Below are 15,968 nucleotides of genomic sequence, written 5' to 3'. Positions count from 1 at the left end.
CCCTGTAAACACTAGACAATAGCCAGCTAGCGAACAACGACACATAGTGATTAGCACGGTGGAATCCAATCAGCGAATCGGGGTGAAGCCAATTAACATTGCGCATCCACATCTATCACTAGTATGATCGTCACCCTCCATGACTTCACACGGTTGCTGCAAAGGTTCACCGGGTTGAAACCTACGCGGGCAAGATCGGAGCAAGTCGCTGGATCCCTCACGGACCACAGAGCTCCAGCTCCACGAAGAAAAGCAGGATTGCAATAATCCCCGCACATCGGAGAGTTATGTGCAGTCCAGCAATTAAGCAATTGGCAGCTGTCATCTCCATTACGTACCGTGACTCTCATCCCCCCCATCCCGTAGTAGTATTTATACCTGCCCCTCCCTCTCCCCCGCTTCTACTTCTTCCCTCCTCTTTTCTTTCTTCCATCATCTCAACAACCATCTACTATCTACTACTTCAATCCACTCAAGTCTTCATCGACTTTCATCACAAGTCATCCTCTCCCATGTTTGTATTCCCTGTATAGACCATACTAACCTCGTCCCAGAAACCTTCCGTGCAATGTAATTCCACCTGCGTTGACCCCCCTCCCCGGGGGTCTCGTCTCGATTCTTCATTACACACGATGGAAGTCATGCAATGTCTTTGGCTGGACTCTCTCAATGATCAGGTATCTCAGGTAAATCTTGGGCGTGGACCGGTGTTCGTTCCTATCCAGTGGCAGACAGCAATGCTGCGCTGCCACTGGCTCTGGGTTCGTTCTGAGATTATACGGTTAAACTTGATCTGGATAATACCAGCGAAAGGATCATGCCTTCCCTCGTATCCCCCCGTTTGATGGAATGGCTAACAATTTCCAGTCCACACACTTTAAAGCAACATGTCTCCTCCCGCTGCTATCTTCGAGCCCACCGTGGTCCCCACTGGCATCAAGTCCAACGTGGTGGTCCCGGAGGCTGCTCCCGTCACTGGCTCTTCCCAGACCCAGCTGCTTGACCACTTCGCTGGCAAGTGGGACAACTTCAAGTTCGCTCCCATCCGTGAGAGCCAGGTCTCGCGTGCTATGACCAGACGCTACTTCCAGGATCTGGACAAGTACGCTGAGAGTGACATTGTCATTGTGGGTGCTGGTTCCTGCGGTTTGAGCACCGCGTATGTTCTGGCCAAGGCCCGTCCGGACTTGAAGATTGCCATTGTCGAGGCCAATGTCTCTCCTGGTTCGTTCTTCAACAACCCCCCCACCACCCACCTACTCATCCATCGTTTCCAACATACTGACTCATCCCAGGTGGTGGTGCCTGGCTCGGTGGCCAGCTCTTCTCCGCCATGGTCATGCGTCGTCCCGCCGAGGTCTTCCTGAACGAGCTGGGCGTGCCCTACGAGGAAGACCTTGCGAACCCCAACTACGTCGTGGTGAAGCACGCCTCGCTGTTCACCTCGACCCTGTTGTCCAAGGTTCTCTCCTTCCCCAACGTCAAGCTCTTCAACGCCACCAGCGTGGAAGACCTGATCACCCGCCCCGCTGCCAGCGGCGACCCCAAGGATGTCCGCATTGCCGGTGTGGTCACCAACTGGACCCTGGTCACTCTTCACCACGACGACCACTCCTGCATGGACCCCAACACCATCAACGCCCCCGTGATCATCAGTACCACGGGCCACGACGGTCCCTTCGGTGCCTTCTCAGCCAAGAGACTCGTCTCCATGAACAGTGTCGACAAGCTGGGCGGTATGCGCGGCCTCGACATGAACTCGGCCGAGGACGCCATCGTCAAGAACACCCGTGAAGTCACCAAGGGTCTGATCATCGGTGGTATGGAGCTGTCGGAGATCGATGGCTTCAACCGCATGGGTCCTACCTTTGGTGCTATGGTCCTGAGTGGTGTCAAGGCTGCCGAGGAGGCGCTGCAGATCTTTGACGAGCGTAAGCGCGAGTGCGCTGAGTAAATGTCTCAGTAAACTTCATGGAGTGTGAGAGATCACATGGAATTTGTTTTTTCTTCACTCGTTATGTGGAAGATTCTGCACGTGGTGTGACTAAATTACAACACACGAGGATGATGATGATGTCGCTGGCTTGTTAATGACACTCTTTATGATCAATATGACTATTGCTTGTCTATCATTATTTTATATGAATTTGTAGGGTAGTAGACCTACGTAGATAGACATCGGTCTGGATACTTGTATGGCGCTAAGCCAGTACCCCCGGCACATGAATGCATGCATACATGCATAAGATGCACAACTTGAACAAAGAATGCATAGACCCAACTACCTACCTACTCATACTGTCATCCAAGCATATACACCATCTCATTCATTCCTTTCCAAATTTACATACTATACTATACATATACACAAAAACTCACTATACCCAATGTAGCCCAATTTTCCAAAAAGCACGCACCTACTCCACCTTCTCCCCTTTTCCTCCAGCCGCCTCAGCAATCATCTTCGCATTCCTCACCTCCCACTCAAACTCCTTCAATGCGCGCAACTCACTGGACATAAACAGCCCGCCAATCAACCCATCCAAGATTCCCGCTCCAAAACTCAATGTGCTCATCAGAACCAAAATGAATGCTACGTATGGTAGGTGGTCGCCTGTCCACCACACTCCAATGAAGCAGCCAATGGATATTATCACCGAGGCTAGGAAATGCGCTACGCGCCACCGGCGCTGTGATCGCTCACGGCGGACGTACGTGTGGATCATGTCGATGATGCGGTCGTAGGTATCGGGTGTGAGGGCGGCGTTGGGGGCTGAAGAATGGTGGGTAATACTGGTGTCGTTGGCGGCTTTCTCTGATGGGATGCGGGTGATAACTGCCTCGACGGCGAAGTGGTCGCTCAGGGAGCAGCGGAGGGTGGGGTGTCGCTCTGTCATTGAGAGTCGGGTCGATTCGACGGACCAGCGCGGTGCCGGGTATAACGGGGGGTAGTTGCCGTCTCCGACGAAGATGTAATCGAGGCGTTTGCCTTTGGGACATGGGGCATCTTTGTCGACGACGATGTCTTGGCCTTTCTCGAGGCGCTTCTGGTCTTCTTTGGACCACCGCCAGGTATTGAACTTTCCATCGCAGGTGGCGCCGTTCTCCGTGAGGTTGTATTCCGCTGAAGGTATGGGCTTGCCCCGTTTCTGCTCGACGGGGTCAATGGCCGCGCCGACCGACGAATCCGGATGCAGGACCTGCCATGCATCTCGGACGGGGCTATGTGCCTGGATCAATTGATGCGCGAACGATGACGGTAGCATGTTGAAGTCGCCCAGACCGATGACTAGATGTCCGCGCTCCGCAGCCCCGCGCATAAGCTTCGCGATTTCCCACGCCTGTGCCGTCCGATGACAGATATACGAATCATTGGGTTCTCGCTCGTAGGGGGCGTGTAGATGCGTGCAGAACACCTCCGCGACGTCTTGGACTCCGGGTCCGAAGCGGACGCGCGCACATGCCACGCCTTTCCCGACGTACCAGTCGCCGCGGAAGAAGGCCGTGGGACGCCCGTTGAGCGGGTATGCGAACATGCTACTTTCTTCGATGGGCCATTTGGAGAGGATGGCGAGACCGGCGCCCCAGATACCGCCGAAGTAGAACTTGCCGTAGGGAAGGATGTGACGGGTTTGCTGACGGATGGATTCGTAGTCTTCTTGTGTCCAGCATTCTTGAAGACCGACAATTTCGGGCGGCGGAGAGGCAATTGCGAGCTGGCGGCCAATTTCAGCGAGGCGGGCGTTTCGGTGTTTGGCAATGTATTTGAGACCCCAGCAGTTTAAGGTGAAGATGCGGATGTGGGTGGGGGTGGAGGGGGAGGAAGAGGGGGGTTCGGAGGTGGCAGACATTGTGGGATGATGTAGTGTTGTCGAATTAGAGGAGCATATCGGAGATTATAGTAAGAATAATAGGAGTTAATATATGGGTAATAGAAAGAAGAAAGGAAGATGATTTTGATGGTTAAGGGGGATATAGATGAGGTGGAGATGAAGCCAAAGTAACGAAAAACGATGAAATCATGGTGCTCACCGCCTTGAGGCACATTCTGGGGAAAGGGGCTTACCGCCTTCCCAAAAACGCCTGATTGTCACGAGGGATGAAAGTCGCGGCGATGAAAGAAATCATCGCGATCGCTGCTTTTCTGCTTTTTCTCCCTCCCTCTCCCTATTTTCCCACAATTCTCTCGCGCCGTTTTTCTGCCTTCTCATGGATGGCTCCATGCATCGCTCTAAGCGACGTCGCCTTGATACCACTCCCAAGCCCCAGAATGGCTTCATCCATTCGCCCGTAGAATCCTCGTCCGACGAGCTGGCCGCGGGCTCCGACCACGACGAGGCCGAACGCCGCCGCGCCAGTTGGTCCATCCAGAAGGCATATCCCCCACAGCGCCCATATCGCCGCTCGCGCAGCTTCAGTGGCTCCGAGAGCCCCGACGAGCTGGCAGTCGACGCGAAGGAGTACTGGTCGGCGAGGAATCGCGGTCGCAGTCCGTCCTCGCCCTCCGAGCCAAGCGCGGAGCCGTCCTCGGAGCGATATCTCGACCACGACCACGACGAGGCGGAAAGGGAGGAGGAAGACGAGGCTCCCGAGCCTAGACTCGACCCTGAAATTGATCCAGAGCAGGAAGACGGCGGCGCCGAGGGCGATGTCGAAGAGACCGCAACCGCCGCCGACGGTGATGTAGCTGTTGATCAGTCGTTTGGCGAACGGTCGCCCACCCCGGTGCCGCAACCACCACCTCCGCCGCCCAAACCGGACAAGGTGACTTATCACCAGAAGTATTTACTACGGGGTCATATTCGAGGAGTCTCGGCAGTACGGTTCTCGCCGGACTCTTCGATGATTGCTAGCGGAGGTGGGTTTTTATTCTGCTCTCCTTTTTCCTCAATTCTCCTTTGTATAGATTGGGTCGCTGACAGTGTTACTAGGTGCGGACGGGGCTGTTAAGGTATGGGATACAGTGACGGGTCGGTTGATCCATACCTTCGAAGGTCATCTGGCAGGCATCTCGACCATCTCGTGGAGTCCGGACGGGGCGACAATTGCGTCGGGATCAGACGACAAGACGATTCGCCTGTGGAATGTATTGACGGTGGGTTTACGTTGCAAATAACTTTTTGGTAATATTCTCGGGAACTAATACATTGCAACAGGGCAAGGCGCATCCGATCCCCTTCGTCGGCCACCACAACTACGTCTACCAGATTGCATTCTCGCCCAAAGGCAACATGCTCGTGAGCGGATCCTACGATGAAGCGGTATTCCTATGGGATGTGCGATCAGCACGAGTGATGCGGTCGCTGCCCGCACACTCCGACCCGGTCGGAGGAATCGATGTCGTCTGGGACGGCACCCTTATTGCCTCGTGCGCGACGGACGGACTGATTCGAATCTGGGATACCGCGACGGGCCAGTGTCTGCGGACGCTGGTGCACGAAGACAACCCGCCCGTGACGGCGGTCAAGTTCTCCCCGAACGGCAAGTACGTGTTGGCGTGGACGCTGGACGACTGCGTGCGACTGTGGGACTACGTCGAGGGGCGGTGCATCAAGACGTACCAGGGCCATGGTAATAAAAAATACAGTCTGCAGGGCGGATTCGGTGTATATGGGGAACGGGGCGGACCGCGGTATGCGTTCGTCGTTAGCGGCAGCGAGGACGGAGCTGTGCTGTGCTGGGACGTGGTCAGCAAGCAAGTGCTGCAGCGTCTGGAGGGCCATAATGGGGTGGTGCTGGGAGTGGACACATGCACGCTGGAGGAGTCGCGGCTGATGGTGAGCTGCGGGTTAGACGGGACCGTGCGGGTATGGGAGGAAGCGAATGCAGGAGCAGAAGCAGAAGCAGCAGATACCACGAACACCTCCACCGCCAACACTCCTCCCCAGATAAATGGCGACGGAGTGAATGGAGACACGGACCAACAATTGAATGGGGACATGGAAGTCGAGAAACCAAACGGTCTACCAGAAGCAAACCATGACCACAACCTCGAACAACCGAACGGACACAAAGATGACCCGGAACCGGAACCGGAAGACACCGAAATGGGCGAAGCCACAGGCCCAGACGGGTAACACCAATGTACATTATAACCAGGAAACAAAAGAAAATTAAAAGAGAACAAAAAAGGCTGGCTGGCTGGATGGGTGGATGGACGGACGGACCGGCGTTCAGGAATGTATAATAGACACGAGGGATGATGAGATACAGTACTCGATACATTATCAACTAACCACAACCGATTATTATAATATGAATTGAGTGGATGTCCACATACACAGAGACATCCACTGATACTTATCCACTTATCCACCTGTCATGACACGAATTCACGTACACTTGGATGCAGAGATGGCGCAACTGTTCTGACTCTTCCGTGGTTGTTGCGGTGCAGAAGCGCTACTTATATTAGGATCATATCTCCGGTATTGGCACTAATGGTAGTTTAGTTTGTTACTCCGGCACCTCTTCCATTGTATCCGTCATCGTGACTGCCAAACACCACTACACTCGATTAAAGCTCGCCCCCCAAACTTTCTGGAAATAATTGTTCATGTTGTTTTCTTCTCCATTTCTTGGCATCGTTGAATTATCCATAGATTTCGGCGCCGTGTTATACCTCCACGACCTCGGGGTCGACTATTTGCTCGGCCCTCGGCCCAGGAGGCACTTAACGGATTTGTCGTCTGAGACTCAACAAAGATCGCTAATCAACATCAACCGTAATATATGACAATATCCCCGCACAGAAACAACTACATCTCCTCGTTATATGGATCTATCTCAACCATTCTATAGCCTAACTACTCCAAAAGAAGCACCATGGCTCGACTACCCTATCCAGAGTCGCCTAAACAGCATGCCAAATCGCATCCTACTCTCAACATCATGAAACTTCTATCCTACAGCACAGCAACTGTTGATCACTGGGCAGGGCTAGGAAACGCCCAATTCAAGCACTTATCGCTCTCTGCTAGAGACCGTGAACTGGTGATTATGTTGACAACGTCAAAGTTCAACTCAACCTACGAATGGACCCATCATCTTCCCGTATCCTTGAAGGCTGGTGTGACCAAACAGCAGCAAGCGGCGCTCAAAGCGTCCGCGAAGGAAAAGAATTACTTCATCGACAGGAAACTTGACAATGGGGCGGCGGGATTCAGCGACAAAGATCTTATCCTGCTCAGCTTCGTGGAAACGATTGTCCAGCAGCCTGAAGTTAGTGATGAGCTGTGGAAGAGTGTTAAAGGTCAATTCTCTGATAGAGAAATTGTGGAGATTATTACCCTTCAGGTTAGTAACTTCCTAATCCTTCTGTTGTATGTTGTGGATGAGAACTTAAACTTCTGTTATAGGGATTTTATTACTCGTTTTCACGCTTGACTACTGTTCTGCAGTGCGATTTTGATGATTGGGCCAAGTCTAAACTTTAATCTTTTTCTTTTGTGAATGGAGTGATGGAATATGGGTCGATGGGAACTATCTTATTATGACATTTACCCTACTCGAGAAGCTCCTATCCTAGCTCCTTATCCACTCCTGACATTGTGCCTGATAGCGGCTTCTCAATTGTTCATTTAGTTCCCAAACAGGCGATAAAGCTTCTAAATGGCGCCAGAAAACGGAGACTTGTATATATGATGTTGCTCATTTACATGGAAAGATATACAATTACTACAACATCAAGAAGAAAGCAATTGTCGTTCATAATGAGTCCAGCATGATTCTTTCCAGATACAGACTGAGAAATAAATCGTCTGCAGTATGTCTACGATCAATACTATAGCCATCTCGATGGCATTGTAGGTTAGCCCGGACGGAGGGCTGCGAATTAGACAGATTACTCGAAGAGGGATACCAATAATTTCCCAGTACAGATTCCCGATAAAACAATTAAAAGTCATCCAGATTGCGACATTGAATTATTGTCAAGGGCAGGGTGAGTCGTTTCCTCGAGGCAGAGGATGCCGCAGATTCATTGTTCTTGATGAAACATTACATACTAACCTTCGATCGAAAGAAATATGTCAAGTCGGTAAGCTGTACAGCATTATTCCTTTTGATTTACTTCCTAACCTATTTTAAATGTTTTTTATCCTTCCTACTCTGCATCAACATGACCTATATCACGTGAATGAATCATAGCTAACTAATCCAGCGGGCATACCCAACCAAACCTACTAGTCAGTCAGTCATTCAGCCAGTCAAGTCCTACAGTACTGCACGGATCAGAAATAATCCAACAATCCAACAACTGCGCCATTTTCTTTCCGCAACCTATTCAACACTATTACCCTCGAAACTACTTACTACTTTATCTTCGATCCCCCTCGTCTAACACCCCCAAGCAGGGAACAACGAAAAAAGTAACTCACTAACTGACCGTTGTTACACAAGCAGCCAAGCAGCCAAGCCCACGCAACAAAAAATCCAGACTCTCGGGACATACTATCACAATAAATCACACCAAGAAAACCAATTTCCCGAGCCATTGGAACCAATCCGACCCCACAACCACTAATTGATTAACTAACTACTTATCTCACAATCAATCAATCAATTACTTAAATTGAATCGCATCACAAGGGGAGAAAAAAAAAGAAGAAGAAAGGAAACTAACGCAGCCAAGCGAGCCTAGACCAAACCCAACCTGGTAAAACCCCATGATAATCAACATGAACAAAACCAGATGAGATCAAAAGCCGGAAACCCAAAAATAGCCTTCCAGCCAATGAAGATTCACCACGGGGTGTAATGTCCATGGATGTGTAGAAGTCAACGGGGAAAGGAGGGCGCAAGGACCAATGTTGCTGCTTTCTGGGTCGGGGGAGCCGTGGAACGGGGGATGGTTAGTGTTGTTTAGGGGGATGTATGTGGATTTTTAATTTGGAGTTTCGGTCGGGGTTGTGAATGTGATTATGATTTAATTTGTTACAAAATTTGTGGAAAAGTTGTTATTTGGGTTTTAATTTTATTTGACTTCAATTGGAATTGTATTGTATTGAAGTAAAAGTGGGTGGTAAAATGGGATGCTCATCTCTTTCTTTTTTTTCAAGGATGGCATAAGAATGGTAGAATAAAAACAATCAAAAGGTATCACGGGATAAGAGGCAAGGTAAAGCAGATCTAAATGGAATCAAGGTAGTTGTAGTTGTCTATGCAACGTAGACCTTTCCACTGGAGCTCAACTCTTCCCCGCTGAGCAGATAGCCGTCTGCACACATGTAATACGCATACCGTCCCACGCCACTCTGGCTATCCAACCACGGCAAAACTTCGTCGAGGAAGTCCGCCGCTGAAGTCTGATCGCCGTCAGACGATTCACCGCTGGTGAGGGCAAACTCCGTCACCCAGGTCTCGTCCAGTCCGTTGTCGTCCGCCACCTGCATGGCCTCCTGCACGAAGGACTTGAACTCATCGGCCGTGGTGCCGTACCAGTGGACTGCCAGCACTGACATGTCGCACTCGCTGCATTCGGACAGGAAGGACTTCATCCAGCTGAGACCCTCGCCTTCGGTGGTGCTGCTGGTGACGGCAGGGGTAACGAGCTTAGCCTTGCCAGAGTAAGGAGTGATGTACTCCTTGTAGGAGCTGGCGGCTTCAGAAGCAGTCATCGAGGATTGGGAGGAGGCGTCGGGCTCGTTGAATCCCATGATGTAATTGCTACCGCTGTCAAGAGCAGTCTCGATGGCGGTCAACCAACCTCCAAACATCTTGCTGCCCCACAGCATGGGCACGTATTCGACGTTGCTGGGAAGGCTGCCGTCGGCGTACATGTTCCAGTCATAGGCCCAGGAGACAGTGCCGTTGCCGGAGGAGCCGGAGGTCAGCGTGTGGACGTTGGAGGCAGAGGTGTAGGCAGCGCCACGCTTGGAGGAAGAGCCGCGCTTGGAGGCGACGTGGGTGGAGCGGTGCTTGTGGCTGCCATGGCCGTGGCCGCCATGAGGGATGGCCAGAACGGCGGTGGCCAGGGTGGTGGCGGTCAGAAGAGACTTGAAGGAGACCATGGTGTATATGTTCTTCGGGGTTTGTTCGGTTTTGTTCGGAGAGAAGTGATGTGTATATATAACTTTTGAGTATGAGAATACCGGTTCTCTCAAAGCGCTCTTGCAAAGAGTGGCTGCTAGACTACTAGGAGTCAGGCAATATGTTCAAAGAATGAAGGAATGGCTTGACCGTGCACGGCACAGGTGCAAAGAAGGAAAGGCTGGGGAGGTGAGAGAGGAAGATCTAGGTGAGGAAAAGAGTTTCGAGTAGGAGACAGGGAGGGGAAAGAGGGCGGTTATATAGACGCCCAACAACGGGCAGTGGCAGTTGCAGGACAACTTAGGGCTGGGTGCTTTTTCTAGGCGCCCATTCGGTTCCGACCAATCAGGTCTCCACAGGGAGGAAGGTTTTTTGCTCTTTGCATGAGTAAAGTCCGACTAGTCACTAGTCGTTGCTTTTTCCATTGTTCGACGACCCCCTCTGATTGCCTGCGTCGGAGCGTTCCTGACCCCCTGCATCCTCACCACGGCCGACCCATGGAACGTCATCGGGCGGGTACCGTGTGTCGCTCAGGGACAGTGGGACACAGAAATATTGACGCCCATTATTCAGCCCGTGTGCCTGGCTGTTGGCAGCGACTGGACAGCAAGCGTCCGGGGGGAACCTTGCGGTGGTTGTTCCTGCAGTGGTGCGGATACCTGCAGCTGATCGGTCCAGTGGATGTATCCGACTTATTCCCCCTACTTTGATGGAGGTGTATGTCTACCCAACAGCATCATTTATCTTGTACTTTTGTGCAGCTTTTCTCTCGACAGAATTACTCTCAGCAATCCGGTTCTGTGCTGGGTCATGTTGTCCAACCGTCTGGCAGCGGCCAGACCGCGCCTTTAGGGCAGCACTAGTTTAGTGGCAGTTTAGTTCACCATCTGGCCGGGATGAACGCCCACTGCGCGCCCCCCACTGCAGTCCAGACTCGAAGGCATTCCCCTCGTCTGGGCGCCATGCCTTGTTCCCCTCAAGTAATGCCGATAATTTCTGTGCCCTAAGAACCACACCGCAACCATAGTTGACCTGTCGTCAAGTGTACCATTCTGCAGAAAAGATGCAGAAACCGTACACGAGCTACATCAAAGGGAGGTTCTACTGCTTGGCAAATTAGCATCTACCCCCCCCTTCGAAGGGATTCCCTTTCCTTCTACCCAGCCCTTTCTCGGGGGTGGGATATTTTTGTCCCGTCTGACGATTGGGAGTTGCGTGGCGTCAAAGCCACCATTATCACTGTCGGGCGGAGAAAGGGCTGGTAGGCAGCGACCTCCGCCGTGTGCCGGGTCTTCTATTCGCTGGATTGTGTTTGTTTCATCAGGGCAATGGCGTCAGGCACGGAATAAGTAAAGAATCGACTGATTCGCCGACTTTGGGGGGATGAAGTCGATATACCATTGGCTCCAGATGTAAGCATCACTAGTCAGCTAATAGTGTTGATGCTTGACGGCCGCGATCCATCCTGGAGGGCCCCTCACTGGCTGATGGGGATGGTGATGCGTCCCGGCCGTGGAGTGTCTCAGCAAGGAACTAATGACGGTGGCGCAACGGCATCAGACTCCACCGATCGATCAGGTTGATAGTACGATGGTCATGGGCTGAACATTGAAAGGACTTAGAATTTAGGAGTCGACTGGTTGTTGTGTTGAAAATGGGTGCAGGTGAGAATGCGACTGTGACTGGCTCAGGCTGTTGCGGAAATGAAGAAGATCAGTCACATGAAACCAGGAACAGCAAAAGCAAAGTGTGGGAAGAGGAGGGGGAGAATGAACGATCATTGCAGACAAAGAGTGGACTCGAATTCGAGTCTGACTGTCAGTCATTATTGATCAGATCACAGCATACCGGCAGTCTCCACCTGCGATCGAAAGAAAAGCCAACAATGATTGTTTCTCTCTGGATTACTCTGCGATTACATCTGCTGCAAAGGCAAACAATGCAACACATCAGCTGACAAAAATACTACTTCCTTTTTTGCAGTTCAATATTGAAAAGTCATAATACTTGAAATATTCTAAATACCATACGGTGCAATACTCACTGCACTGTTCCAGTCAATCCTTCTCTCTTCCCCTCCCGATCGACAAATCTGCCCCCAACCGAGAAAATCAAGCAGAACACATGGCACTACCAATTCCATCCGACGAACTACACTATAATCATAGCCAAACTTAATCGCATTCTCATCTACCACTGATCTGAAGCATCGCCCTCCCTCCACCGCGATTCTCAAACGAACTCAACTCCCCGTCACCGCCGATCCACCTGCGTTTCAGATTCCCTCCGCTGCACCCAATGACAACCGGCATTTGGCTGCCTGCTCACCGACTGCCAGGTACCCCCGCCCGGATAGACAGGAACAAGCAACTCACATCCCGGCATACCACGTACCTTGCAGTGGATCAGTTCGTCACTGCTCGCTATACGTCGGAAATTTCTGCCTACGCAGTACGCACATGCCAGCGCCGTTGCGACGCAATGCAACGTGGTTGTGGATATGGGCCGGGGACATATCGGAATTCCGCTCCACACCGATAGAATCAAAGTACACAAAGTACTCTAGGCAATAGCAGGTCGACATATCACCGGATCTCGACGGAAATCCTGCAGCTCGTTGAATTGATAACCCCTTGCCAAACATGTTCATCCTGGTTCGAGAGGGGTCACAAGGTAAGGAATTAGTGCCAGTCGCTTCATGCCCATAAGTTAGGCATTATCGAGGACCAATCTCGAGGCTATTGGGACACTTTGTAAGGCATCCACTCACTTGCAAACTTGTCGGATCCTATTGCGATACCATGGTAGAGCATTCATGTGATGTGAACCACTACACAGCTCGCACGGTCTGTTGTTGATACAATTAGGGGGATGTTTAGTCCCAGTGATCTGTAAAGGCAGTCAACTCCGCATGCGTGGCGTCCATCTACTCATCGCTGGAGTAATAAGTATTTCCAGTCTGAATAGTTCAGGTCAGACTGCTTGCCTGAGGTGTCGTTCAAAGCGTGCCATTGGCCTTTGAAGAGCTGTTACACGGCAGCAACGGTCTCTGCACTGGCATACCACGATTATGACTCATACGCAGTCTTGGAGTCAGTTTGTTCAAGTATCTGCACCAGTAAGCTCCACGCTTCCAATCTCGTGCATATCTGGTTCGAATCGAAACCTCACTCAATGGATGTGGTGCAGTCTCGGGAGTTATTCGCGGCCTCCGAGAAAAGTCTCCTCGCATCACTAGAATCTCCGACTCACTCCGTCACTAGCCTGTTCTATCAATTAGGCACCGACGCATAGTAAAATTGCATGATGTGTTGACGTCTGGACACACACCTTGACGAATTCGGTATGGGGAACAAGCCCAACACTGTCTGGGTCCAGAGCCGTTAGACCCAGTGACCGTACTTAACGGATAATCTTCGAAAAGTCTAGACGCCAGTCGAGTAGTCAAGAAAGCCTAGACATGATGGTCCAAACGTGTGGACCATATGAAGCCGACATATTGGACAGAACGGTAATGGGTCAGATAGGGGCTGTATTCCTGCTAGTGCTCGAAGTAGCAAGATGTTCGCAGAGCAGAGATCCCAAGAACATCATCACCTTTGCTAACTGGGGATGGGCTGTCTGTCTTGCGTAGTAATGGACACAATATGAGCTATTCTGATCATATGGGTCAATCGATACCATGAGTAGCTATACAGCCCCTTGATGCCTTGAAGGAATAGGCACAGATGCATAGCTCCTCCATTACTTGATGTGTCTGCTCTCCAGCACTGAACCTATCGATGCAGACAATCCTCTCTTTTCTCGACCGCAGTGAAATCTTCGATCTTGTCAATGATGTGTTCTTTGTTACAGAGGCTATTGTCGATAAGAGCTAATGTCTATGCAGTCCCGGCCTTTGATTACTATGTATAGGCCACATAGAGAGACCAATCGGCCATTCTTTCCTGAATGAAGAGCGTAGAGTACAGCGCCAATTGTCTAGAACGGCAGGCCTATTGCTGACCAAGGAAGGAGCACTTCTCGCAGCACCCCAATCTTCTTGAACGTTGTGTGTAGCTTACGTATGTCGACAATAATACTACCATGTTGAAGACAGCCTTTTCTTTCCGTCCTTCAAAATCCCATTTTACATCACACAATGTCTGGTGTCGGACTAGATCCCTTCAGTGATGCCACTCCAGATTAGTCAGACGAAGAAACCGGGAGACATGCCAAAGCCGACGTAAGTCAACAGTCTTGTGGCAGGTTTCTTTCCCTAATAGTTGCATAGTCTGGTTGACTCTCAGTGAGGCTGTTTCATTGTCACTTCTGAATATCGGAGGCAGCTAGTACTTGCGTCCTCTCAAAGCATGTCGAGCTGCAGTGTCGTACCGAACTGATAAGATTGTTATATTGCAGTGGTAACAACCACCAACGCCTGAGTTCGCCATAACCATGATGGCGGTTGGCAACAGCATATCAGCTTCAACAGGGTAAGGTCGGTGTTAGGGTGTGCGTCACAAGCGGGGAATGATGTGTGTCGCCAAAAATACCCCATTATCTCCTCAAAGAGAGCGGAAAAGGGTAAATTGAAGCAATATTCTGCGATGCAATGAAGTATGCCTGCGAACGCAGCATCTTGCATTTCCAATAGAGAACCCAAGTCTTGTGGACTTGATTCCTGAGGCCACTGACAAATGTGAGCCTTGAGGCAGTCCGCACTAACTCGTTCTGGCATCTATCCACCGCATAAGGCCGTATTACTCAGCACCCCAGCACAGTAATCTTATGTAACCGGCTAACCGAAGGGGGCAGCGGATAGAAGCCCGGTGGGGCGCCACCGCACAAACGCGTGACCTCGCAGCGAAACAGCGAAAATTCCACACCCATCGACCTTTGCTCGCAACCCCGACAAACGCCATCGACAGAATCCCTCCTTGTTGTATCTGAAGGTCAGATTTAATCGCCAAGATGGGTAAGGTATGTTCAACTGAGATAATTCCCTTCGCTGAAAATGATGATTTTGATAAAATGATGGAAATATAAACTAACATGCCTTTGATTCCAGGTTCACGGATCGGTAAGCCTCGCCTCCTCGTCCATCGACGATATCCCAACACCACAAGACATCATCCATCTAACATAACTTCGCAAATCAATAGCTCGCTCGTGCCGGTAAGGTCAAGGCCGCCACCCCCAAGGTCGAGAAGCAGGAGAAGCCCAAGAGCCCCAAGGGCCGCGCCCGCAAGAGACTCGTCTACACTCGCCGTTTCGTCAACGTTACCCTGACCGGTGGCAAGCGCAAGGTATGAATGAACCAAGCCGACCTGACACAGATTCAAAATTCGACAGAGCGCGAAGAAGAGAGTCTGGAATAGAGGTTGAGTACAGTACGGCTTACACATATCTTTTTCTACTATCTACAGATGAACGCCAACCCCACCCAGTAAACGGCCAAATCTTCGATGAACAACCGCAAAACGACGAACGATTCCCCGGGTTTCATATTGGCGTGATGGGAAATTGAGGGGCTGAGCAAAACCATGTGATGCGTATCTCATCACAAAAGGCGCTTGGAAAGAGGGAGGGAGGAGGCCATCCCTTCGCTTTTTTCTCTTTTCAAGCGCAGGGGGCCCGTTTAGTGATGTTTTTTTAAAGCTATTTATCGACTCACCTTTTGTGTGTGGAAACGGGTTTTCAAATGGAATGACCTTCCCAGATGATTGTTTCATGTTCTTCGAGTTTATCGGATTTTGTTTGGGATGAATACCATCGCTGTTCAGTCTCTCAATCATTCTTTTTCTCTGACCTCTGGCTGCGGATGCGCTGGACGTGTCCGCCTGTAGACGGGGGGCGAGAGTGCTGGGGGTATCCGTCACGGAATGAGTCACAGTGGCGAGGCTGACAGGCTCGCACTGATGACTTGGAATGCGCAGGCCAGCACTTGAAAGGCCGAG

At 51.0% G+C, this 15,968-nt stretch overlaps 7 protein-coding genes across 7 annotated transcripts; 5 read left to right on the top strand and 2 right to left on the bottom strand.

Moving 5' to 3' along the window:
* The first annotated feature begins 253 nt into the window (after positions 1-253).
* Positions 254-789, top strand: BO88DRAFT_134780 (uncharacterized protein). Its single transcript, XM_025701411.1, has 2 exons — positions 254-499; positions 555-789. Exons 1-2 carry the CDS (start codon positions 288-290, stop codon positions 688-690), a joined length of 348 nt encoding a protein of 115 aa, XP_025559443.1. The 5' UTR covers positions 254-287; the 3' UTR covers positions 691-789.
* On the top strand, positions 555-2,294 carry thiA (thiamine thiazole synthase). Its single transcript, XM_025704218.1, has 2 exons — positions 555-1,224; positions 1,296-2,294. Exons 1-2 carry the CDS (start codon positions 888-890, stop codon positions 1,952-1,954), a joined length of 996 nt encoding a protein of 331 aa, XP_025559442.1. The 5' UTR covers positions 555-887; the 3' UTR covers positions 1,955-2,294.
* Positions 2,107-3,983, bottom strand: BO88DRAFT_134854 (inositol phosphosphingolipid phospholipase). The gene has a single exon (XM_025701412.1). It carries the CDS (start codon positions 3,849-3,851, stop codon positions 2,418-2,420), a length of 1,434 nt encoding a protein of 477 aa, XP_025559441.1. The 5' UTR covers positions 3,852-3,983; the 3' UTR covers positions 2,107-2,417.
* A 161-nt stretch (positions 3,984-4,144) lies between these two features.
* On the top strand, positions 4,145-6,308 carry BO88DRAFT_371859 (WD40 repeat domain-containing protein). Its single transcript, XM_025704217.1, has 3 exons — positions 4,145-4,858; positions 4,932-5,095; positions 5,157-6,308. The coding sequence occupies exons 1-3, from the start codon at positions 4,210-4,212 to the stop codon at positions 6,075-6,077; spliced, it is 1,734 nt and encodes a 577-aa protein (XP_025559440.1). The 5' UTR covers positions 4,145-4,209; the 3' UTR covers positions 6,078-6,308.
* A 517-nt stretch (positions 6,309-6,825) lies between these two features.
* BO88DRAFT_347950 (carboxymuconolactone decarboxylase family protein) lies at positions 6,826-7,436 on the top strand (the record flags this gene model as incomplete). Its single annotated transcript, XM_025703397.1, has 2 exons — positions 6,826-7,296; positions 7,401-7,436. The coding sequence occupies 2 exons, from the start codon at positions 6,826-6,828 to the stop codon at positions 7,434-7,436; spliced, it is 507 nt and encodes a 168-aa protein (XP_025559439.1).
* Positions 7,437-8,950: 1,514 nt separating this feature from the next.
* BO88DRAFT_407412 (glycoside hydrolase family 128 protein) lies at positions 8,951-10,199 on the bottom strand. The gene has a single exon (XM_025707423.1). The coding sequence runs from the start codon at positions 10,008-10,010 to the stop codon at positions 9,159-9,161; it is 852 nt and encodes a 283-aa protein (XP_025559438.1). The 5' UTR covers positions 10,011-10,199; the 3' UTR covers positions 8,951-9,158.
* Positions 10,200-14,982: 4,783 nt separating this feature from the next.
* On the top strand, positions 14,983-15,461 carry BO88DRAFT_456881 (40S ribosomal protein eS30; the record flags this gene model as incomplete). Its single annotated transcript, XM_025710948.1, has 4 exons — positions 14,983-14,991; positions 15,080-15,091; positions 15,174-15,317; positions 15,438-15,461. 4 exons carry the CDS (start codon positions 14,983-14,985, stop codon positions 15,459-15,461), a joined length of 189 nt encoding a protein of 62 aa, XP_025559437.1.
* Positions 15,462-15,968: the final 507 nt, after the last annotated feature.

Source organism: Aspergillus vadensis (assembly GCF_003184925.1).
Source record: "Aspergillus vadensis CBS 113365 unplaced genomic scaffold BO88scaffold_24, whole genome shotgun sequence".
Taxonomy (NCBI): domain Eukaryota; kingdom Fungi; phylum Ascomycota; class Eurotiomycetes; order Eurotiales; family Aspergillaceae; genus Aspergillus; species Aspergillus vadensis.
This window is presented reverse-complemented; position numbering and strand designations above follow the sequence as displayed.